At 44.6% G+C, this 25,300-nt stretch overlaps 3 protein-coding genes and 1 long non-coding RNA gene across 7 annotated transcripts; 2 read left to right on the top strand and 2 right to left on the bottom strand.

Annotated features, from left to right (window-relative positions):
* Positions 1-327: 327 nt before the first annotated feature.
* Positions 328-3,102, top strand: Hpr1 (THO complex 1-like protein Hpr1). The gene is made up of 5 exons (XM_017080464.4): positions 328-508; positions 579-1,262; positions 1,471-1,757; positions 1,817-2,119; positions 2,174-3,102. Exons 1-5 carry the CDS (start codon positions 431-433, stop codon positions 2,961-2,963), a joined length of 2,142 nt encoding a protein of 713 aa, XP_016935953.3. The 5' UTR covers positions 328-430; the 3' UTR covers positions 2,964-3,102.
* LOC108014372 (uncharacterized) lies at positions 3,006-8,613 on the bottom strand. Of its 4 annotated transcripts, none has more exons than XM_017080466.4 (5): positions 8,292-8,613; positions 6,945-7,254; positions 3,799-4,347; positions 3,676-3,711; positions 3,006-3,613 (listed from the first exon to the last, which is right to left on the bottom strand). In XM_017080466.4, the coding sequence occupies exons 2-5, from the start codon at positions 6,996-6,998 to the stop codon at positions 3,104-3,106; spliced, it is 1,149 nt and encodes a 382-aa protein (XP_016935955.2). In that variant the 5' UTR covers positions 6,999-7,254; positions 8,292-8,613; the 3' UTR covers positions 3,006-3,103. The 4 variants fall into 4 exon arrangements, with proteins under 4 accessions (XP_016935955.2, XP_016935954.2, XP_070852674.1 ...); XM_017080465.4 differs by lacking the exon at positions 8,292-8,613 and adding an exon at positions 7,323-7,554; XM_070996573.1 differs by lacking the exons at positions 6,945-7,254; positions 8,292-8,613 and adding an exon at positions 5,198-5,335.
* A 34-nt stretch (positions 8,614-8,647) lies between these two features.
* Positions 8,648-9,329, top strand: LOC136117045 (uncharacterized). Its single transcript, XR_010654245.2, has 2 exons — positions 8,648-8,766; positions 8,909-9,329. It is a non-coding gene; the product is annotated as an uncharacterized lncRNA (long non-coding RNA).
* LOC108014365 (uncharacterized) lies at positions 8,868-24,016 on the bottom strand. Its single transcript, XM_036819143.3, has 4 exons — positions 23,085-24,016; positions 18,447-18,494; positions 15,902-16,291; positions 8,868-14,496 (listed from the first exon to the last, which is right to left on the bottom strand). The coding sequence occupies exons 1-4, from the start codon at positions 23,200-23,202 to the stop codon at positions 14,045-14,047; spliced, it is 1,008 nt and encodes a 335-aa protein (XP_036675038.1). The 5' UTR covers positions 23,203-24,016; the 3' UTR covers positions 8,868-14,044.
* Between the last annotated feature and the right edge of the window lie 1,284 nt (positions 24,017-25,300).

The raw sequence follows: 25,300 nt of genomic DNA, 5'->3' as shown, positions 1-25,300 counted from the left end.
ATATTAGATTCGTCAGAAAGTATAATAGGCAGATGAAATCATTATCGACCCTATCTGCCCGTCTGTCCGTATAACCGATGAGATCTCGGAAACTATAAAAGCTACAAAGTTGGGATTAACCTTGCAATTTAAATTATTAACTAATGCAGACATTTTGCATGTCATTAAATAATAACTAACAAAATAAAAAAAAATAACTTAAAGACAAAACTCTGCTGATCCTAAATAATGTTTATCATTTTCAAAACTACAACTTCCCGCCGCATAAATCGGATTGTTATCGATGGTTTGGTATTTTTACAGTGTTATTGTAAATCACCAGGGAAAAACCAAAGAGGTTGGCAGCCCTGACCGTGTTGTTTTGGTTGAAAACATAAAAATTAGTTAATTGTTTCCTGCTGTTGACGCCTCGCTTTTTGTTTGAAACGAAATGACCACCGCTGTAGAAGTGGCCAACAAGGCTCCGGGGAAGTTGGCCAACTACTTTGAACTGCAGGCAGCATTTGAGGTGAGGGACGGTGAATGACAGGATCCGTAGCCGGCAATCATGGGCTCTGATCTCAACAATTAAATTGCAGAAAGCCCTGGAACTGGCCATAACCGATGGCAACGTGGAGCTTTTGGTCAAGGAGTACAACAGCTTCTCGGCCAACACCGAGCACGACAAGCGCCTGCCCATGGACCATGCCTTCCGTGTGCTCCTCATGAAGCGGCTGGAGGATGATGTGCAGCGCATAGGCGAGCTGGTGCGCCTTTCCGTGGACGCCACGAGAGCCGAGATCGTGTCCAACACCATTCCGGTGGTGCTGCTCATCGACACCTTCGACGTAGTCACGCTAGACAAGTGCCAGGATATCTTCCAGTTTGTCGAGGAGCTGGTGGAGGTGTGGAAGGAGGAGCTGTTCTTCGCCTCCTGCAAAAACAACATCCTGCGCATGTGCAACGACCTGCTGCGCCGCCTTTCGCGCACACAGAACACTGTCTTTTGCGGTCGCATCCAGCTCTTTCTCTCCAAGTTCTTTCCCTTCTCGGAGCGCTCCGGCCTGAACATCGTGTCCGAGTTCAACCTGGACAACTTCACGGAGTATGGGCTGGACAGCAAGGACCACGACGAGAGCGACAACAAGGAACTGGAGGACACTGCCGAGGACATCCCCCTGAAAATCGACTACGACCTGTACTGCAAGTTTTGGTCCCTCCAGGACTTCTTCCGCAATCCCAATCAGTGCTACAACAAGGCGCAGTGGAAGATGTTCCAGATGGTGAGTAGCTCCTTGTAGAAACATAAGTGGGCGGTATTGTTTCAACAGCATTACACTGCAGAACAGTGTTTGGGCATTTAATTATGTAAATAAAGAAATGCATATCTGCATTCTTGAGTTTCGAAGGATGACATATCAAAAGCCATAACAAACTCGTCCCATTTGGAACCACAATTTAGTCAAAATCATTTTAAATACTTCTTTCTAGCACGCTGAGAATATTCTGCAGTCATTCTCGAGCTTCAAGCTGGAAGACGTGCGGCAGAGTGGCAGCGACAATGCCAGCGAGACTGGCCAAGCAATGGAGGTGGACGAAGAGGCCGCTGATGCTGCGGCGGTGAACGCCGTGGTCAAGGCGAACCATTTCTTTGCCAAGTTCCTGACCAATCCAAAACTACTGGCACTACAACTCTCCGACGCCAATTTCCGACGTGCGGTCCTGGTACAGTTTCTCATTCTATTTCAGTACCTTCAAGTCAGTGTAAAATTTAAAATGTGAGTAAAATAAGAAGTCACAAATGATAAATAGTAATCTATAACCAATGTACTTCCAGTGATACTTATACCTTGACCGCAGACCAGGCAGACTTTATCAAGGATACAGAGTCTCGTGTTTATAAGTTGCTAGAGGAGACGCCGCCGTACGGCAAGAGGTTTTCGCGAACTGTACACCATATGCTGGTGCGCGAGGAAATGTGGAATAATTGGAAGAACGAGGGCTGCAAGGAGTTTAAAAAGCCGGAGGAGCCGGCCGCCAACGAGGAAGACTCAAAGCCACCTCCTACCAAGAGACCAAGGCGTGCATTGGGCGATGCCCTGCGTGATGCTGCCCGCAATGGCAAGTTCTTCTTGGGAAAGTAAGTACTGATAGCTCAAGCAACATCGCATAATTTTAAGCAAAACCCTTCCAGTGATAACTTAACACGTCTGTGGAACTACTCTCCGGACAACCTGCAGGCCTGCAAAAGCGAGCAGCGGAACTTCCTGCCGCTGTTGGAGACATACTTGGAGACGCCGCATGAGAAGGTTGACCCCGCTTTTGAGTGGCGAGCATTGCGTTTACTTGCCCGCCAAACACCACACTTCTTTACATCGCTCTCTCAACCATCGAGCAAGATCTCCGACTATCTGGAGCAGGTGCGGAAGCGTCTCATCCGGGACAAAGAGCCCAAGCCTGCAGCTCTTTTATCCAGCAACTCTTCGGAGAACAGTTTCGGCCTGGCGGCGAACCATGCCAGTGCGGAAGGCGACCAGGATGCTACAGTGGCTCTACAGGACGGTGAACCAGAGCAGGATCTCGAGGTAGAGGATAACGAGCCCGTGGTGGAGGAGGTGGATGAGGTGCCAGCACACGAAAAACCCCTAATGGTTACCAAAGAGCACATCCAAGAGGTGGCCCCCCTGATCGGCGAGCCCTGGATGAAGGTGGGCAAGAAGATTGGATTCACCAACGACGAGCTGCTCTTCTTCCAAATGGAGCACCCCACGGCCAATGTGGCCTGCGTCCAAATGCTGACCAACTGGATCTCCGATGACGACGACGCCACACTGGACAACTGGGCGTACATGCTCGAAGGATTGGAGATGAACAAGGCTGCCGAAGCGGTGAAGGCCATTATTGAGCGCGAAAAATCTGGATCAACTGCGGCGACAGTCGCGCCTTCTGCCGCCGATAACGATGTGGAGGTGCTCTCCGATTAGCATCCCCACGCCCAAACCACCCTAGTTATATCCTACTTTAGATTCGTTTCAATCATCAAACTTCTTTATCACAAGTAAAAGTATATGCATGTTCACTGTTATCAACCAGAGATCAGCTAATACCGATTCCCAATCATCATTCAACGCCTTTTCGGCGGGGGACCATTCCGGGGTTTGTTGTGCATCATGTTGACGCACTTGGGGATGTGCCGTTCGGCGGCCTGTTGGTTGAATCGACGTCCACAGTGCGGGCACTGGATGTAGTCAGGATTCTCTGAAGGCGGCGGCGGAGGCAGGTCGCTCAGCTTGCCACCGCGAGCCAAGTGTGCTTGTACCTGCTTGGCGGCCCTGATCGACTGGATGAACTCCTCGTGCTTTTTGCGCCAATTGTTCTTTTTCACCCCGGTGGTCAGGCCCTTCTGCTGGGCAGCACTACTGTACGTGGTTCGTGTGCGGGTTCCCTTCGGCTTCTTGTTGTACTTCTCGGCTTCGGTGCCCTCGATCCGCTGCTTGGAGGCGTCGAAGATCTTGCGCTTGTTGGACATCATGCGCTGGCACACCGCCTCGTGCTTCCCCAGACGATCTGTGTTAAAGTGTCGTCCGCAGTGCCTGCATACAGCGGTGCCCTCTGGGGCCGCCGACATGGTCTCCTGGAAATGAGAGGGTAAGTTCAGTATAGGTTCACTTCTGACTAATAATCTGAGATACTCACCATATTTCCCTTTTTAACTGGGGATTTAGGCGGCGACTAAACCGGGTCGAAAGACATAAAATAATTGTTTGGAAATAGTTTAGCATGTGAATGACAATACCGTGCCACTTTGATTGTACTCACCTTGCGAATTACAGGCGGCGAAAGGCGACCAACTTGCGGGGAGGCGCCACCGGCCATCCTATTTGTCGTCGGCACCTTAGGACTGCGCTGCGGCGAGGGCATGGATCGTTGGGAGAGCGTTGTCTCCTGGGCAGGCGGCGTCTTCCGGGTAACCACAGGCTTTAGGTTCCGATTCACAGTAGTCCGGGGAGTAGTGGCGAACTTATTGTTATTGCTGTCGCTGGTAATGCGTCGGGCAGCGTTGGGCGGATCCCTGAGGTTCATGTCGGATACGCCCTTGATGAGCCGCTGCATTGGTGGCTGGGGGCGGGTTTTGGCAGGGGCGGGCGGCGATGGGAGGGTACCGATCGGCTTGAGGGGATTGCTGCGATCGATGCCCGCTCCTCGGCGACGCTCATCGAACATCTGACGCACTTTCCCATTGCCGATCAGCCTGGTGGTGGCCGCACTGGGCGCTCCAGTCGTCAGGTTCTCCACATTCGCCTTCGCGCCCATCAGCTCCCTTCGACGCACCTCCTGCTCCTGCTGGGTCCGCTGCTGAAAACGCATCTAATGGTGGAAAGTAAAATTGATTCAATTTCCATGTGGTGGTAGAGTATTTATTTATGCATAGGAAAATGGGATCGTAATAGAATAGTTTCTCATTATAGCAGGCTAATTTGTCAAGTAAAATACACCGCTATAAAAAATGTAAGTTCAGGTAATATCAGAAAAGTCGCTTGAGTAATCGTTTTAACTAATTAACTATGAAAAACCAGCTACACTTTATACACGTTTTCTAGATTTAACATGAATTAATCATTAGTAAGACGGTTTTTTAAAACTATTTTTAATCATGTTGGTTATTAATGTACTTAGCTAAAGGTTAGGCAAATATTCAGAACCGACTATCCAATACAGCAGGATTGTTGTTTATAAAACTTTGTATAAAGCAAACAAGCTTGACCTTTAATTCTTGCACTGCTTAACCTTTTAGACGTATTAATACTTGTTTATTTGTCTTACTGGTGCGGAGTTAGTGCTGCCGTTGCCACTGGGGGGCAGGTGACTCAGTGCCTCCATGAGGCGCCTGGCCGCCCAGGACTCGTTCAGCTTCAGGGGCAGAATGTGGTCCTGGCCGGGCTCAGGCTCGAAGTCGTACTGGAGCAGGTCTGCGTCCTCGTCCCCGTCCGCCGATTGCAACATTCCGGGCCGGAGAGCGCGTGTCAACTGAGCGAACGGGAACCGGACATTAGCGCGTCCATTTCCCCCGAGTGGAGTCATTAAGTGCACAGGTTTCAGTGTGTTTGCGCTTGTGTTTGTGCTTTGTTTGCTTGTCTATTCTGGCGATGAGGAGGTGTCACCCCCAGTGCCACCTCCCAGCCCCGAAGCCCCTGCGAATAAATCCGTGCCCACTTACGTGCCGCCAGTACATAAAACCCCTTGCCACTCGACCCGCCTGGGCGAAGGAAACCCTATCCTGTCCCCTGGAACGGGTGGGGGGTCCGGGTGTGGTTGTGGGTGTGGACGTGGTTGCGGGCATGCTCCTCCCGTGGTTGCCCCTCCGAAAACCCTGCTCTTAGTGCGCTTGTCTTCTGCCGCTGGTGTCCTGGTAGTGGCCTTCGAACTCAGCCATGGCCACCTGGCAAGTTGTCCAAAGCGAAAAAAAGCAAGTCCTTTGTGCTTATCGGACACTCGAGAAATCCTAGCTGGCTGTCCTTTTGTTTAGCCAGCCATTTGTTTTTGTTGTTATTGACTTGCAGCAATAACAACAAAAAATCAATGACTGCATCGTTGCCAGGACACGGGCCACATGGGACACACATACACCCGCCCCTAAACAGCCCCGAATGCTCAGCAATTGTTGAATGCCGCCGAGGAAGCGCGGCGGCCAGGTGACAAAGGACCTTAGCATTGTCCTTCGCCCGCCCGCCCTTTCAGCGATAAAAATCGCGCGCGCCTGTTTTCCTGAGTAAATTTTCTGATTGATGAATTATTGTATGTGGATGAATGGACACCCGGAGAAAAGTCTGAGGGCTCAATAAAAAAATCCTTAATAAATGTTTGTTTTACCTATTACTGAACAGTTTACTTTTTATATTTTAGCTATTAACACGGACCATGGTCAAGAGTTTAATATCATATTTTTCTACAATTAACGTATTATTGTTCAAACCAGGTAACATTACATTTCATTATTGAAATTTTTTTTATTCAATACCAGGATCACATATAAATCTAACCAAATTTAAATATTCATATTATCCTAACAATATTGTTCTTATATTGGTAGTTATATAATTTACTTTTTTTTTAAGCCCCTAAAATTAATGGTGATTATTTAATATTATATTTTATTAAGACAAGATGCCTTAGAAAGCAAAGCAAATTTAATGTTGGTTACTTAAAATCTTAGTTCTTGAAAACTTTTTTTGAATTTATTTTCTTTCAACCTAAGATTTGTCTCTTTGGTATAATAATATTTACTTGTTCTTTTTTCAATTTTTCCCTGTGCAATTGAGTATGTTTGCGTTCTTAATGTCAACCCTTTTTGGATATTAAGTGGCTAATACAGTGACGTAGTCTGGCCAACACTAATTACAGCCGATTGCGGGGAATATATAGTACCCCCTGTGCTGTCGACGCCTCTGTTTGCCGCAAACAGATGGCATTCAAGGAGTGCTTTTTGTTCGTTGCGGGGGCGACAGAAGTTCCCATTACCAAATATGAGCAGCGGCAAATACAAATTAATTAGCTGGCGTTTTGCTGAGAAACTTCAGTCAGAGAACCCAAAATAGAACTCCACAAAAAGCATCAAACCATTTACGGAACGTCACGGAAATTAAAGTAGATATCTGGCTTATATTGGAGCTACTCTTAATAAAATAAATGGCGGTGTTAGAAATTTAAAAAATCTTCTACCAGAATTCGTCTTCAAAAAAGACAGCTATCAGTTTTAATAACTTCCTGCTTTGATATATGGATAGGTATTATCAAAAATATAACTTGTTTGTCACTATCGGCGTAAGCAATATTCAACATGTTGCAATGCACGAACAAAACAAATACAGACTTGGTTTTCAAAAGTGCTTCTTGGGAACCAGTGTTCTACCAGAAAAGCAAGTGTATTAAGGTAGACTGATCAAAACCCCGAGAGGCAATCTCACCTGCATTTGCGCCAGCCGTGAAGTCTTCATCTCTCCGGAACCTTGTGACGCCATCGCCAAATGGAGTCTATTCAATTCGATCCCAGTCGGTTGAATTCGATGCGATTTGCCGCGAGGTTCGTGTGTGGGCTCCGGTCAAGGTGATGACGCGACTAAGCTGGGCTCAAAGTGTAGACCCGGCTCATACCCAGACTCAGATTGAGACTCTCCGGTGAGTCACGCAAGTTGGCGCAAAACAAACAAAAAGCGGCAGCAGCAGGCCAATAAATGTCGCCAGGAGGCGTCTGTGGCTGTGGACGTGGGTGGCGATCTGGAAGTGGAAGTGGAAGCCGTTGAAACCGTGCCCAGATCAGGTCCCAGACCCAGACTTATACTGACAATTGTGGGCCGATGGCCGCTCCTAATACGGTGCGATCAATGAACAAACCAATCCAATTGAATTCACTTTGACTCGCGAGAGACGTACAAAACTTCGATGAAAGCCAACGGTTATCGCAACGTGTACTTATAAAACTACAAATCTGGACCGAAAAACACTCGCGAAAGGTAGGAACGTACGTTTGAAATTTGCCAGTGGATCTTGAACACAATATGCTGCCGAAAATCTGAATCGCTTTCGTACGATGAAATGGAATTTTGCCTGACAAGTAAACGAAGGCAGAGAAAGCCAACTGACTGGATAAGCAGGGAGCTCGTAATACTGTACAAATAATCAAAGTTACTCAGCCAAAGTTTAGAGATAAAGGTACAAACAACATTGGGTTTTCAAGTTATTCAGTCCTCAAACATTTCTTAGTCAACAAAGTTTTAATTATTTTACTTAATGCGCATATTTAAGAATTTATAATTTATTATCATGATTAATATGCCTATCATCGAAAGATCATAGTGTCACATATATATATGTACTTGCGTGACACAAGTTTTAAATTTATCTAAAATTGTTTGTGTTTTTTGCGTATAACAAAATATATTAATTCCTCTGAAAGTATATATGAATGACTTAAGACCATTCGATGAGGTAAAGATGATTAGCTCATAAGAACTTTGATAAGCTATTCTTCAGTATTCAAAAAAAGTTAATATAAATTATAGTTGTCATTATAAAGTCACACCTATTTCTAACTTCTTGACTGACTACATTTTTATCAGGCCTTTGTCTGGGTCTATGGTGTACGAAAACCGCATTCTTCTTATTGTCGCACCGCTCACTCCCTAACAACACCATTAATTTATGTATTTTTCGGCTTTTTGGCACACGTCGTTTCTCGCTGACTAACTCTGCGCCGGCTTTGTTTGTGTTTGGAGCCGCGATTTGCATACACTGCCCTGCCGAAATGAACTTACCGGCTGTGTGGAGGACAGCCCACCAAGTCTGGACTGGAGCAGCTGGGAGTGGGCACTGTTGACCTGGGAGGCGGACTGGGGAGTGGACACTGGGCACGCGAGTTTATTGACACACAAAGGAGGCACTTAAACGAGGATTGAACTTTAGAGCCGGACGCGAAGTGGGTCACCGAAGGATAGGTGGTGGCTCCTCTGTGGGCAACTGGCCAGCTGTTGACGGGCTGTAATTACGCATACGCCGCGTGTGCTTCGATTTGTGTCGCTGTTGCTGGTTATTTTGAGGTTTTCCGCGCTTTCGAGGAGCCCCGCGCTGCGACTGTTTGCTTAGAAGTTTGCGCGCTGACTGAGACAAGATTCCGATTCCAAATCCACACTCACAGTCCATATGGCATACCGATGACCGGCCCGAACAAGTTGCGAAGTTGGCGACATCGAGCGCTGCACCGCCAACTGATCATGGATGATGGCGTGTCGGGTGAGTCAAGTTATCGGGTAGAACCCCCCATATGGCGCCCCTTCCCGGGAACCCAGGGCACACTTGCACACATGTGCGTGCACGCGAAGAGAAACATGTACTTATCGCTCAATGGCCTTTTTGGTTTATTTCTTTCTCTCAGATGTTGTTGCTAAACTTTATTTGCTTTTTTACATTTATCAACGCTGACGCTTCGCAGATGTTTTCCGCCCTCCACTCTCCATCAACCCCTTCTGAAGTCATCGAATCAAAACTTGGATAGGGTGTATTTTAGCATTCGATTGGCAAGCCATAAATCATAGTTAGGGAGGAGGAGGAAGAGCTCTTAAAAATATTAGCCGTAATACAAATGAAGAGTGCTTACTTGAACATTTTTGAACTTAATTAAGTTAACCACAGAGCTTTCGAAATTGCACATAACTTATAATAAAACATATTGGCTAATCTTGTTTACAGTCAAGCTTAAACTGAGAATTACTTAAATTGTTTTGAAAATTACATAATTACAATTTGATTTTGTGTTTTCCTTATGCAAAATATAAAGTTGATATAAAATTTTTAAACGTTATTTGTTCTTATGGCAACGTAAAGAAATACACTTCGGAAAATAAGATTTAGATTTCAAAATATTCCTAGTTATATTAGGGGGACGTCATAAATGTTCAATAATATAAACAATTTTTCGGCTTAGTACTGATGCAAAATTATAACCGTGTAGGGCATTCGAGCTTCGTATATGGCCCGTCGACTGATTCACTTGATGACTTCTTTGCTGTTCGCTTAACGTCTATTTGCTCATCGTTCATAATAATTATTCATACATTGTTCGCTTGTTTGGGCTGCGGTTTGAAACCATTTGAGAGCGAACTCCGCTCCTCTCTTAAGCTGGCCAGTTGGCCAAGAGAGTGGCAGCACTTGCTCTTGGCTCGAGTTGCTTCAACCCGAACCTGAATCTGAACCTCAATCTGAATCTGAATCTCAATCTTAATCTGAGCCTGCCGAAAAGATCTTTTGGCTTCTGGCCGGAACCGATGGCTTCCTGGGTTGGCTTTGGGTCTTAGTTTGATCGAGCTGGCGGCGTCTGGCGAGTGAACGTCTACAAAATATATTTATAGACACATACACATCTATAGAATAACGTAGTTACTTCGCTAATTACTGTTCGGGGGGAAACTCGGGGGACTTGGAAGAGTCTTTGGCAAGGCTGCGCGGGTGGTGGATTAAGACCTCTCGACATCTTGGGTTGGTTCGAGTCGTGGTCTGGGTCGCAGCCCCGTCCGCAGCTTGCCACACCAATGTATATATGTGGGTATTATGCACACCTATGTATAATGCTTGTATAATTTGTATAATCTCCTGCGTGGGTCGATGAGTGCCGCCCTGCCTAACCTCCTAACGCCTCCTGCGTTCTCTCTCTCCGGTTCCCAAAAACAGCTAACTCCGAACGCCGTCGGATTACAACTTGAATACGTTTAACAATGACACGGCAATTCAATTTCAATTTCAACATCAACATCAACGACACTGATAACAAACAACGCGAACTTACTAGCCTAAGTGTGAGTTGCAGCTGGGACCGCCGGGGCGTATACGCAACGCGCGCTGAGATGGCCGGATGGCGGGAAGCCTGCTTCCGCTTCCGGTTGCTCTTGCTCTCGGCTGCCGTGGGCGCCCCCTCCCCTCGCGGATCATTTCACAACGACTTGCCACCGATTTCCGATTGGGTTCTAGTTCTACAATTTCATAATTCGGTTACATCAAATGCAAATGCGGTTTGCACGCGATGCCACGCTACCTATACCTAGGGTACTATTCACAGTTCAGCCGCCGGCTGAAAATGCGCAGCACGATAAAAACGGGTGTATCTCGCTCTATTCGCGGTCGCCATACACTTATAAGTGGGTGTCTGTATACACTATATATATTCTATATACGGTTGTTCAGCTAACATCGGAAATGCAGTTTACGTGTACAATTATACTACAAAAATTGCCTCTAAAGTATACTTTTGTTTTACATCTGGTTAGTTTCGCATTAAAACATCCATGTTTTGGGTTTCTTTTGTTCTGTTTTTGTTTCTGCATTCGATTTCGATTTCGACTTCGGTGTTCTTAATAAAGTTTACAAAAATACTTCTCGGTCCAACTGAAGAGCGTGGGGGATTGACACTTAATTGAAGCTTGACCTGGCTCGAGCCCTCAATCGAGCATCGTGTGTGTGTTCTGTGTTTAGATTAGTTGTTGTTTAGTTCACGGAGCCCTTTAGGATTCCATGCTGGACGTGCTAAGACTATGCCACACAAGCTATCCTCGGTCCTTTATCGCTTTCGACCGACCCGAGGCCTAAACAATTTACATACATTATTTAATCCGGTTTTCCTACATGCGTATGCGTGATTGTCCAAGGTTGATTTACTTTTACGTTTATTTTCGTTTTTCATTAGGTTTTAGTTTGGTTTTCGCATTTTCGACTCCTCTCGACTTCCTTACTCGCTCGCTAACAAATTTCGATTATTCGGGCTAGGCTTCAGACTAAAACATTGTGGTGAGGATATCCTTAAATATGTTCCTAAACGCTCCGCTCATCGCTCGGATCTGAATCGCTGTGTCTAGAACTATAAGCCAACATTCAATGCGCTCTAATTTAACGTCTAAACGACAATTGCTTAAGTCTTTTAGTCTACATTTCATTTACGATACGTGGCGGGATCTATATGTGTTTCTATATAAGTCCCGGTGCCCGACTCGCTTCTCCCGACTATAGCTATAGGTATATTGTATACTGTATACATGCACATGCATATATGTAGATACTATAGGGGCTAGTAGCGAATGGTGGGCGTGGTGTGGGTATGATAGCTAAGGCTGTGGGCTCAGGTTTAGGGTTTCGACTTCGGATTCGGTTTCTGTTTCCGTTTCCGATTCCGTTTACGATTCGTGTAGCTTGGCTCTTGGTTATTGTTGTACATAAATATAGCATATATAAGTATACAAGGACATGCAACAGATGCGTGGGGACTTGGTGAGTCCTGTTACCCGTATTTTACATAATATTTCGCGTTTCTATATTCTAGCTCTATGCATATTCGCGGCATGCAACATTTTGAAAACCTGCACAATCTTACAGTACATTTATCGTATATAACTCTTAGCGGGCGCTCCGACTTATCCTAGTGTCTATATATGCCTAAACGTAGTTACAATTACAGTTTTCTCAAGGTGTCCGTAGCGGCGTTTCCCTTCCTCACGTATTGTGGCGAAAGTTCCTCAAAATCAAATTCAAAATCGAATCGATGTGGGATGACTGCGGTGAGCTGAACGGTGCGATTACCCTTCACTCGGCTGTGGCTTCAAATGTGTGTGATTTCGAGTGTGTTCTTAGCTGCTAATTACTCGTACATACAGGTGTATACACGTCTTTGGCTTTATACTCTGTGATTTTCCTGGGTTGCTAACTTGTTTTGTGTTTCGCTTGATTTCGTTTTATAAACTTTACATCAGTACGGGTGGGTATGTCGATCTGTGTGAGTTAGTTTCCAAAACTAAACTGACATTTGGATGCCATCCTTAAGTGCTAACACTTACACTTACACTATAGTGTTCGACTGGCTGTGTGTGGGTGTTGTTGCGGGAGTATGAGTTTACGACTAGAGTTCGTTTTTACCTCGTTAATTACTTGTTATTTACCTGGTTTTCCTGTTTACTGTCATTTCTGTTTAACATGCTATATAAAAATTGCTACGCTCCACTTTAAAATTCTGCGTGTGATTTCCCGCTTCTGGTTTTGTTTTTTTTTGTTTTTCCTATCGCTTTACACAATTATATTAAACATTTATCGATTTATCGACTGACTTAAGATACGCGCGCTTTATCTGTATAAATGTTTCAAAAATTTGCACACAAAATGGGTTTTGCGGGGAACGCCGGGGATTGGGGGTTTCCGGGCCTCGGTTTTGCGGTTAAATACTATCGATTCCAAAAATTCTAGAAAATCATGGCAAAACAATTTGAAAAGTGTTTCCATTACAAATTGCATCAATATAAATTTCAAAAGTCTCAAAATACACAAAAGTATTTCAATCTCTTGCGGTTGTTTTGCTCGTTTTTAATTTGGTTGTCGCCTCGTCTTGTCTGCATTATTTATTGTAATTTGTTTGCTCGTCGAGTGCAAAAATATGTTGTAGCCTACTTATATGCGCGATGCAAAAATATTTTCGCATTTCAAATGCTTGTGGTTGCAACTGCGACTGCGATGGCTGAATGCGGTCGGGGTTGGGTGGGAGTGGGAGTGGGTGCAGTGGTTGTGGGTGTTTGTGGGTGGGGGGTTGGCGAGTGTGCGGCTTTACATATGTGTGTCTATGTATTCTGCTGGGTACATGGACACACGTGTATCAGCCAGGGCTCGAAGAGGAACTACAGCGGCGGCCAAAATAGTTGTGACACCCAAACGGTAACTGAATTTGGTTCGGAAGTATTTCAAGGTAGATTTATAGACGAATCAAACTCGGAACTATAAATAAGCTACAAAATATATGTTGCCAAATAAAATTTTTAGATGCAGATTTCTCAATAGCAAGTTAAGTATTTAGTTTTTTATCTGACAGAGAAAGTATTTGCGAACTTTACGAATGACATAATAAAACATACTTTTAAAAGTTTTCAGTAAAATAAGCTTAACCGGATTTTGAGAAACTAAGTGTTTTTCCAAACACTAAATAAAAAGCCAATTTCAAAAGTTAACAGACATAGAGAAAATGCCCCTTAATTATAATGTTGTACTTAAAAACTATAAAGAACTCATAAATTCTGAGATTTATTTTATCGTAATAAAAAGGGCCTCAATTTCTGGATTGACATTAGTCGAAGGTTGAAGATATCACCACTATTTCCTTGGCCGCAGCTGTATATGCGCATTTATATTTTTTAGAACACTGAGGTAAATGGGAAATATGTTTTTCGAAAATCGCGAGGAATCGTACATGTACTTGCAGTCTAACTGCTTAACGCATTTAGGGCGATGCACAGACTAGTGGGTTCAGCGGATAGTTAACCGCACGGGACAAGGACAATGGGGCGTATGCGCAACGCCAGGGAGTTCCCTCTCCATTTGGCAACACCTAACACTCAGAGGTTAACGAAAGCACGGTTAAATATTAAGTACTTCCCAAGCGACTACCAGTTGCTTGGCGCCTTCCAATCGAAGGCGAAATGTGCGGGCAAGGACGAAAGTGTCCTGCCCGCCGGGTGGGTGGCTGGCTGAAGGTCGTGCTGGAGGGAGTCTAGAATATGAAGTCGCCGCAGTCCATGGCATAGTCGAAGTCCTCGCCCCCGATGTCGTCCACGCCCGAGGAGTGGAAGTCGAAGCCGCCGATGTCCGTGTGGTACACCGCCCCGCTGCAGGAGGTGTCGATCAGGTTGGTGCAGTGGGTGGTGGGCAGGGCGTGCAGGGTGAAGGTGTCCTCGCACTGCGACCAGGTCAGCCCGCCGCTCCACACCCCGTTGGGCAGCGTGGCCCATCCCCAGCCGTGGCCCCAGGGCAGGGCGCAGGCCAGCGAGGCCTTCGAGTCCGGCTTCTTGCTGAGGATGGCCACCGCCGCGTCGCTCTTCACCAGCGGATCCTGGGTCTGCCTGTACACCTTCGTGGTCATCGCCGAGGAGCAGCGGTGGTGTTTACTGCCGCTGGCTCCGTGGGACGCCGCCTTGCGCTGCTTCACCTCCGACTGGGTGGCAGCTGCATTGGGAAACACAATCGAAGTTCACGGAGTTGGTTAAAAGGTAATTAAGCAGTATTTCTAAGGCTTAAATTAAATATCTTAGCAAATGGTTCGTTATTTCTAATACATCCTAATCTAATCATTTGTTGTATTCTAGACTACATACATTAATAAACGTCTAATAGTTGCTTAAGGAGCAAAGGTACAAAATGGGCATATAATTATATTTGTATATATGTAAATGAGGAGGAAGGGTCTGATGAATGTATAGATACCATTGATTCATCAACTTCCTTGCATGCTTGTAAATTGTGGTTTAATTATATACTTAAAGCAATTTATTAATTTGAGTAATGGCAGTCCTGCGACAAGAAGGTAATTGGTGAGGAATTTAATATTAGTATAACCATTATAGTTTACTGACTAGAAGCTTAGATTTCAATCATTATGACTAATAATTTATGTCCAATAGACACTTTCTTCACAGGGAAACAAATTGATAAGATGCAATGACAATTTTGAAGCAATTTATATGTTCGCCGTCTTGCTTTTTGCTTTGAAGCGTTTATCGCACTCTTGCTCATAGCATTTTTGGGGGTATCTCGCTCTTTTAACATTTTTATACCCGTTACTCGTAGAGTAAAAGGGTATACTAGATTCTTCGGAAAGTATGTAACAGGCAGAAAGAAGCGTTTCCGACCCCATAAAGTATATATATTCTTGATCAGGATCACTAGCCGATTGATCTAGCCATGTCCGTCTGTCCGTCTGTCTGTCCGTCCGGATGAACGCTGAGATCTCGGAAACTATAAGAACTAGGCTTCCTGAGCTTCTTACGCAGCGCAAGTTTGTTTCAACAGAGTGCCACGCCCACTCTAAAGCCCACAAACCCCCCAAAACTGTGGCTCCTACAGTTTTGATGCTAGAATAAAAATTTACTGAAATGTATTGTTCTCATCAATATCTATCGATTGACCTAAAAAAGTTTTCACGCCCACAAACCTCCCAAACCTGTGACGCCTACAATTTTCATGCTAGATAAAAATTTTAATTGAAATGAATTGGTCTCGTCAATACCTATCGATTGATCCACGCCCATTTGCCACGCCCACTCTAACGCCCATAACGCTTAAATCTGTCTACCGCCAGTAGGTGGCGCATTTTAATCTCGCTTTGTTGCTTGCATATCTCCATTTAGCTGAGTAACGGGTATCTGATAGTCGAGGTACTCGACTATAGCGTTCTTCCTTGTTTCGGTTTGAAAACGTTTTTAAAAGGAGAAAAATGTTTTTTCTGTGTAGTTCTATGCTTCATGTAAAGAGCTACATTTTAAAAATTTGAACGGCACCATCTTGCATCGGGCATTCATGAGAAATGAGTAGGCGGATGGATTAAAAGGGGGATCTACTGGGATTTACTCACGTCTAATGCGCACCAGCGGACGTCGGAGCACGTTCATCAGGTGCGGCTTGTCCACCACCAGCTCGATTTGCGGCGGCGGCGGCAGGGTCTTGGTAATCGCATCGATCCAGTCGCTCACCTCCTGCTCCGACTTGGCCAGCATCCAGTAGACCTTGGACCGCTTGCGCTGCGATCCGAGGGCAATCAGCTGGGACACGTTCACGCCCGCCGGCAGCGGAGGACGACGCGGAATCTGGCCGGTCCAGTGAGCGATGGCCAGCATCTCGGGCGCCTCCTTCACCAGGATCTTGCCCGTCGGCGAGGAGCGCCCCGGCTCCGTGAACCAGGCCATGGTCGAGTCGTCGTACAGCACCACCCATTCCTCCGCCCAGCGGTTCCAGAACATTTGCTCTGTGAAGAGAAAAGGGCAAGGAATCAGATTGGAGAACTTCACCTCTGTTTTTTTATCCTAATCTAAGAATTTTTTGTATTTTAAAAATAATATGTTCCTATTTTCTTATTTGTCTGGTAAATCAACTTTGATAGTGCGGAATGTAATTTATTTTGCTGTTAAAAAGTAAAGAAGTATTTATATTTTCGATCAGCTCGTAGCCGCCTTTAGATTGATCGCGTCATAGACAGTTATGTTTATACCCGTTACTCGTAGAGTAAAAGGGTATACTAGATTCGTCGGAAAGTATGTAAACGGCAGAAGGAAGCGTTTCCGACCCCATAAAGTATATATATTCTTGATCAGGATCACTAGCCGAGTCGATCTAGCCATGTCCGTCTGTCCGTCTGTCTGTCCGGATGAACGCTGAGATCTCGGAAACTACGAGAGCTAGGCTATTGAGATTTGGCGTACAGATTCCTGAGCTTCTTACGCAGCGCAAGTTTGTTTCAGTAGACTGCCACGCTCACTCTAACGCCCACAAACCGCCCAAAACTGTAACTCCTACAGTTTTGATGCTAGATAAAAAATTTTAACTGAAATGTATTCTTCTCATCAATACCTATAGATTGACCTAAAAAAAAGTTTGCCCACTTAAACGCCCACAAACCACGAAAACCTGTGACGCCCACAATTTGCATGCTAGTTAAAAAATTTTAACTGAAACGTATTGGTGTCGTCAATACCTATCGATTTATCTAAAAATAAATTTGCCACGCCCACTCTAACACCCATAACACTTAAATCTGTCTACCGCCGGTAGGTGGCGCATTTTAATCTCGCTTTGCTGCTTGCATATCTCCATTTCCCTTTGAGTAACGGGTATCTGATAGTCGAGGTACTCGACTATAGCGTTCTACCTTGTTTCTAATGAAAATATTTAATTTTAGTCAAAAAATTATTTTTTACTCTCGTAGAGTAAAAGAAAAATTAGTTTTTAGGAAAGTATGGAACTGGTAAAAGGCTAAAACCAGTCTACCACACACATTTTTTAGCGTTTCTTAAAAATTTAAGTAAGGTTCGCTTTGATTATCAATATCCACCTACATGGCAGAAATTGTTCAAATCCGACCATAAAGTGCGCAATTTTTGAAACAGTCGCTTTGGTACTTCCATCTCTCCATCTCCCTAGCACTCCCCTTAGCTGTGTAATGGGTATCTGATAGTCGATGGCATCGACTATAGCGTTCTATCTTGTTTAGACCTATGTTGACCTATTTATATTTTTTGTAACTAAAGCGGTATTAAAACTTGTGCTCACCCAATTTAAATTCCTACCTCATTCTAAATTTTTCTACTAATTGGCGCCAAGGGCTCAACACAAATTGTTTAGGCCATGATTTTCAATCCGGCCCAGCAAGCATGACAACGACGCATCCACTGCGCTGCCAAATCATGAGTAATTACACTTGAATGTGACCCCGAAATGATTATACCCCAGTCCTCATCCATCTACCTCATCCATTGATGCTGCGTCATCCTGTTGAGCCTGAGTTGGTAGGACTGTTACTGTTGTGCTGATTTGACAGATTGTCGGCCCCTTTAAGGGGTTTCTATTCGTCCCTGGGCAGACCGGCCTACCGTGCTGACAGCCACAGGAAAGGGTCTGAATCGGACGGTCCTTTCAAGGTCCTGCAATTGCCTAGCAACTAGTCCTGCTGCAGGTGAATTCTTTGTCGAGTTATTCGGAAATAGTATTGGTGCGTTTGCAAAAAAACGTGAGAAAGGGCTTGGTCTCAAAAAATTTTCCATATAAGCACAAATAATACAGATGCAACTTGACAAAAACATTACAATTTGTGTATAAAGAAGAATACTTATTTCGGAAACGCGACTTTGTAATAGCCTCTCAGGCCTTTTTGATTATATATATATTTTTAAGGTACTACAAAAGGAAGATTAAAAAAATTGAAATGATCGAGACCTTTATGAAAATTCCCATCAATAGTTAAATATACTTTTTCCCATGTCAAACATATTCGTAACAACATAGATACCTTGATAAATTAAAAACCATAATAGAAAATTATATGTTTTACACTATGGTTTGTAAATGTTATTTATAAATGTTATTATTCAGCAGACCCTAAATGTATTTTTACCAAAGATACTCACTTTTATAGCGCAGTAGATAGCCGCCCTTGATTTGCTTCCCGCCAGTTCCTGTGAAAAGAGAAGAAAACGAATTATGGACTGAGTGTCAAGTGGGTGAATGTCCGCTGCGAATCTCATCTAGTCGGCATCCGCTGCCGAGTGCCCAGTGTTCAACGTCCAGTACCCGTGGTACACGATTCCACTAATTGAACAGGAATCGGGCCCTGCAGCTGGAGCCCATTTCCCATCCAAGGACCCCATCCTCCTCCCCGGACACCCGACATCCGCCAGCTGAGGACCCGGCGCACTATGGGGAATTTGCTCACTTTTTGTGGCATTAATTAATATCTTAAGAACAAAGCAACATTTAAAAGTTTTGTTTTTAGAATTAAGTATATAAAATTTAAAGGAAGTAAATTAAAAAAAGATGGGCGTGGTCCCGCCTTTTTTTTAAGAAAAAAAAATTTTTTTTTCTTGTCAATAAAATAAAAAAAATTTTTTTTCTTGAATTTTTTTTTAAGAGACCAAACTGATTTAAAAAAAAAAATTTGCCTTTTTTTATTTCCCATTTTTTTAGTGAAATTGTAATTTTTTGTATTGTGATCACTATAATTCTTAACAAAAATACTAAAATCCTATATATCAACGTTAAGTAAGTGAAATGATGTTGTAAAATAATTTTTAAATAATCGTTATTTAATAAGAAATATAACTGCACACTGTTTTTCTTAAGATAACATCGAAACTGGCATTTACCAGACAAAAATGAGGAAAATATACCATATTAGGTAGAGGTCTTTAAAGCTAAATTTTAGAGAAAGTGCGCAAAAGTGCACTTTTATACTAACCGAGCTCAATGAGAATTAAATTCTCTACAAGATAAAAAAGGTTTCAGAGGTGGAAACTGCTGGAATCACTTTGTAGCTCTATTTAAAAATACAAATTAACTTAAAGATTTTGATTTTTTTGAGGTTAGAACTAGAACACGAATATACGAGCACCACAATCAATAAATACAATATTAAGGTCACAAACACAAGTTAGAAGTCCCTCTGATTGGATGGTATTTCAAAAACCTCAGAGCTATGTTTAATTTTACACTTTTTGACAATTTAAACTATTAAGAATAATAGGCGCTTTACCAGCGCTGCCACCTCGTTGAAATAAAAACAGGCTTTAACAGCTGATAACTTAACAGTGGTGCGTACTGTTAAACTTTTCTGTTAGTAACATTAGATATTGATGTTATCGTGATGCATTCTGATAAACAAAACCTATTTTTAACGACTTTTAAAAAATGGGTTTTGGCCAAAAAAAGTGGTCAAATTCCCCATAGTGCGGCGCCCACGCACCGAAACTGGATCTGCAAATTTCAACTGTAAGCGGATCCAGGTGCGAGGCACTGGTGGCTCCGGATAACGAATGGCGAAAAGCGAAACACGGAATTTCATTTAGCAATTCCCTCGGAATTGCAGCGGCAGCAACTCAATCACCAGCCGCTGCTGCTGCTGCTGCAGTTGCCCTGCTGGCCTGGTCTCTCATTTCAAATTCATTACCACTGGCATCCCATTTATTTGGTCAAGTGTCGGAGTCGAAAGGGAGGGGCGGGGAGGGAATGCAGCAGGATTTGGGGCAGTGGCAAACACGACGCTTGCGGTGGACTGAATTAATTATTTCCACAAAGATGGCCAAGGCAACGGGCATGCGGAAATACATATATTTGATCCGGAGCCATTTCACACCTTTGACCACTTCACTGGCACGTGTGGTATCAGATGTATACTTGAAAGAATGCCTGGGGGCAAATAACAAGTTCATTGCTTTAATTCAGTATTTTAGCCATTCTTAAATTTTTTACCTATTTATGTGGTGGATTACACGAAATGTGAAAATTTAAAGCACGATTTATGTATCTACATTTAAAGTGTTTTGATAAGTGAAAAAATACACGTTTAAGCAAAGACACTCAAAATTGCTTATAGCATTGGTATAACATATATGTCTAGTAATTTAATAACAAATCTTTTTATTAATAATGATATTTTATTAAAAATTAAAACTCATCTAGCAGGGGAATTTCAGTGTAAGCAATGTTTAAAGACTCTGGGCTCCATCTTCTAGTTATAAAGGTGAAAATAAAGAACAACTCAAGAAATCTTAGAAGACAAAACTAAAGTTTTCTTCCGTGCTTAAATTTATAGCAAGATTTTCAAGTAAATTCAATTTATGTGCTGAAGATTATAACGATTAACTTAATTATTTCACAAACAGAATTAAAGTTAGCCCCATCAAAGTGAAAAATCCTCTTATGGTCCAACAAACTCAGCTTATGTATTATAGGAAGTGAAATTAAATTGACATTGGCATTAAGCTTCAGTTCTCAGTACTGTACCCAAGCAGAACCATTTTCTTCCGAGAAACTGATAAGCGATTAATGGTGCCCTGAAACAATTCTTGTAATTTCGGAACTGAAGAACCTCTCTGGCGCTTTTTGCCGCACTCGACCACTCGAGAAGTTGCCTCTGCAGCAAACTGATTACGGCCAGAGTGGCTGGCGACAATTTGCTCCGGCTGAGAATGGGATGCGCTGAGGATGAGGATGAGCCTGCACAGCATCTGAAAAACGCTCGAGGCACGGCGTGCTAAAAAACGCCGTTTGCCCTTAAAATGGTCTGGGTCTGCTCAGATTTTTTCTGCGACCTATCTATTTTTTACACGAAGAAAAAAGCAGAACAATAAAGCCACCCTTTTCTCATTTCCATTTTTTCCCATTTCGGCTTTGTTATGATCTATAATTATCTATTATTACGAGTATGACCTATACAACTTATAGAGCTTTTAGCATTCTAAGGTATAAAAATCTAAGGGCACATTGAGTATGTTTGATTTAAAATTCCTTAGAAGTGTTTTTTAAAATTTATGCAGAATTCGTAAAATGCTGCAATCATTACAGAAGGCTCTCAGGTTAAATAGGAAATTCAGCGTAGAACCTAAGTCAATACTGCTCCCTATCCATGTTCCTTTAGTTTTTAACTTGATAAATATTAAATATTTTAAATCAATTTTTATTGAACACAGACAAAATTGTTCCAAGTATACCCAGAAGCAAACGAAATGCAGACGGCAACGATAGACGCAGTCCAAGTGTCGACGGAGATGATGAAAGGATGAGCTCTGGAATGGCGTTGGAAGGGGTGACTGGGGGATGGGGGATGGGGGTGCAGGGTGCCTACGTATACGTTGCATCGGGGGTTGATGTTGATGAGAGAGCTCGCTCGCCGAAGGACACTGCCTGGCTTGTGTAAGAAGGCAGGGCAGCGGACATCATGTGTGCCACTTCAGTGCACGCACACAGCCACATGCAGCCATGCAGCACACATATCCTCGCATCCTCGCATCCTTACATCCACAGCCACATGACAAATCAGCTAGAATTGCAAGTGGCTGCCACAGACAACGAACCCATCCCCTTATCGTACCCCCATTCTCACTGGGGCCGAGACGAATCGGAAGGCGAAGACAGCGACAAACGTGTACAGACATAATTGCTGGCCTGGCTAGATATGAGAGTGGATAAAGGGCTGGGATATACATATGTGTATGTAGAACACGCACTCGGAAAAATACCTCAAATCTACCTATCACATTTGCATATTTCGTCCATTTTTGATTTTAAAAGCCAGCCTAAAAGAGTGCCAATCGAATATAATAACGCTTTTATTGTTATTTGTAGAATTTCAAACTTCAAATACTAAATCTCCTAACTAGTTTTCAGATATACTAACAAACCTATATGTTCTAGGGAACAAATTATTCACACTACACCGAAAATAAAATGGGTACAGTTTTAACGAAGTCTGCAGAATCCTTTGTGATTTACCGTTATTGATTACATACTGATCCAATTGACTAAACTAATTTTTATAAGGAACTTTATAGCAATTATTTCGAAGGAGAGCCATCCATGATAATACAGTGATTCAATTAAGCTTATACCGCAAGCTAGAACCAGTTGAGAATCATAGCAGAAAATCACTTGTTTCTGCTTACCCGAACGCTCCTCCCAGTGCAACCGCATGATTTATGCATGGGACGAGCTGCAGCAGTAGCTGTAACCCGAAGCCAGTCTGGTATCCTGCCTTTCTCGGCCGCGACTCATTTCCAGCTGGCTCCCTGGCAAATACCCAGATACCCCACGCCGTGCCTAGTGCGATATGGGGCTGTGTGGTACCTACTTAATGATTTAATGCAGAGCACACACAACGCCCACACACATGGGCTGGGCAATGGGCGATGGGCGTGGCACTGTCAACAATTGCAGCATAATGAAACCGCATCCTGGATTCCGCTTGATAAGTTAAGGATGTGCAGGCGGGGACTGAAAGGATGGGGGGATGTGAAAGAGAAAGTATCAGACAGACGCGCAGCTGCGCCTGTGTGCGAATTCATTGAGAAAAATAAGCAGCTGGGAGGGGCGCAGAGGGCCAGAAAGGGGCGGGGCACTTGGGGTGGGGCAGCAAAAACGAGTTCAAGGGTTTTCCGCCAAATGAGGGCACACCGACTGCCTTTCGGGGCGCAGTTTGGGTTTCGGTTTCAGTTTAAGTTTGAGTCTCAGTTTCGGTTTCACTTTCTCCCCGCTCTCCCCACTTTTCCACTCACCCATCGCCTGGGGCTGTTGCAGCTGCAGCTGCTGCATCTGCTGCGACTGCGAGTGCTGCATGAACGAGCTGTCCGCATCCGCACTCCGCGATTTCACCTTGGTGCACATGGAGAACATCTTGGCTGGGCTGGCTTTTCCTCCGCTTTTCCTCTGATTTCCTCTACTTTCCCCGATAATTGGCTCGTGGCAGCTTTGTTGTTGCTGTTGTGGCGGCTGTCTTATTGGTACTTTAATTGATTTTGTTGCCGTGCGGCTCGAGTGGCAGCTTCCCGGGGGCCAGGACCAGGTTGGTTCCTCGAGTTGGGCTTCCAAGTGAAAGTGATGTCAGCGCCAGGCTCGCGTTATCAGGCACTCGCACACACACACACACGCACAGCGGCGAACCAACACACCGACGCAGCGAGACACACACAGCTTTCCCTTTTTTCTGCGTTAAATTTTCCCGATTTTCCTGCTTTTTTTTCTGGGGCTGCAGCAACGCCTTTTTGCCGAAATGTTGTTGATGTGGGGCCTCGAAATTAATGGATTTGCGATCCTGACACTGACGTCGCTAATTAGATTTCCGATTTTCGCTGCCTACTTTCGCGCTGCTCTGTCGCTGAGGATGCTGCTGCCCACATCCGCGAATCCGCGTCCTCGTCCTCCCAGTGGACAACGGACATGGACGAGTAGTGAGCGGGGATGCCAGTCAATCAGTTGCTCCTGGGTCCGTGGTCAGTGGTCAGTCGGACATGGCAATGCGGTGGCAGTTGTTGCAGTGGCAGAATCGGATCAAGATCCAGGATACAGTGGGTCAAAGGGCAGGGCTCTCCTCTTCTGTGGCCGCAATAATTTGGTCTGCTGCTGCTGATGGTGCTGTATGTTGCGGTGGTTGGATTGCTGTCCGCTGCACACCTCTGCTGGGTTAGACGGCCGAAACTCGACTGGCGAGCCCTGCCGAGCCACCGAAACTTGGAACCCGAGAATACGAGTAGGCGAATATCCGAAAATCCGAGAATCGAGCACGGAGCATCGAGAGCCGAGCCGCACACGAGCTGCTCCTGCCGAGAGCTTTCGGCTAGGACTAGGACAACACTCCAGCGCCAGACGCAGGCGGTGATGCTGCTCCTGGTGGTGTCCTTCAACGTCCTACGGCAACAACACCAGCGGACCCGCCAACGCCAACAGATGACAGGCTTTCACTCATCTTCCCAACTTTCTCCCGAGCTTTTTTCATACTTTTTTCCACTCTCTCTCGTTTCTGGGTGGTGCGTCCGTGTTAGTAGGTTACCCAGTCACCCGGTCGCCCACCGCCCTCCTGCCCATCCAGCCACCCTGTCATCGCCGCCCATGTTTATTTGGCAGCCCACTGCGACTCCGGATGGGGCGGCAGCATCTGCTCCGCGCGGCGATAATCGGTAATAATGCGCTCCGCCACTATTCAAATGGGCGGCAAGTAAATAAACAGTACTTAGTACAGTTGGAGCACTTGCTGAGCCCCAAAATTTTACAGGACGCAGCTGCCGCCGCGCGAAAAGAAGAAATTCAGGCGGGAGTGAAGTCGGGAAGTCGGAAAAGCCCCCTTTCCACCCAATCCCTCGGGTGTCAGTGCCAGCGGAGGCGGGAAAGCTCCGAACGGCTTGCCATGCAACTTACTGGGTGACCCAAATTGAAATATATTCAGGCTGCACGACGGCGATTTAATTATCTTAATTTGATTTTAAGTAGCGCCCAACGGGGAGCCAAAGCGTATGAGTGATGTGTGCGATAGTTCGGTGGGGGGAACCATATTACACATGCTGGTGCGACTATGTTCACATTTTTGCTATGTCAGAGGATAAACACGGTTTCTGTGAATCGAAATTAAATTATAGTGTAGTGGCTAGTAACCGCAGCGTTATGAAAAACGTTCTCTCCAAAGGAAAAGCACTTGTTTTGGATGGAAAATACTCGATTGATAACGGATACGATATAATTAAAATCACTATGACCATGAGATATTGCTTTAAACGTAACATTCTGTGGTCCCAAGGCCATCCCAGTACTGTCAATTAAGTTTGTAATTAAATTGTCATAACACTACTTATGTGTTCGACGAGCAGCAGACCCTTCAGCCGAAGTCGTTCCAGCGAAAATCATTCCCCGCAGTCCATTAAACGGCAACCGTTGTCTGCCAGCGAGTTACCCGCATTTATGGACCATAAGGCATAAGCTCCTTAAAAGCAATCTCAGTGTC

The sequence above is a fragment of the Drosophila suzukii genome, chromosome 3, assembly GCF_043229965.1.
Source record: "Drosophila suzukii chromosome 3, CBGP_Dsuzu_IsoJpt1.0, whole genome shotgun sequence".
In the NCBI taxonomy this organism is placed as follows: domain Eukaryota; kingdom Metazoa; phylum Arthropoda; class Insecta; order Diptera; family Drosophilidae; genus Drosophila; species Drosophila suzukii.
Note: the sequence above shows the minus strand (reverse complement) of the source record. Positions and strands in the feature narration are given on the sequence as shown.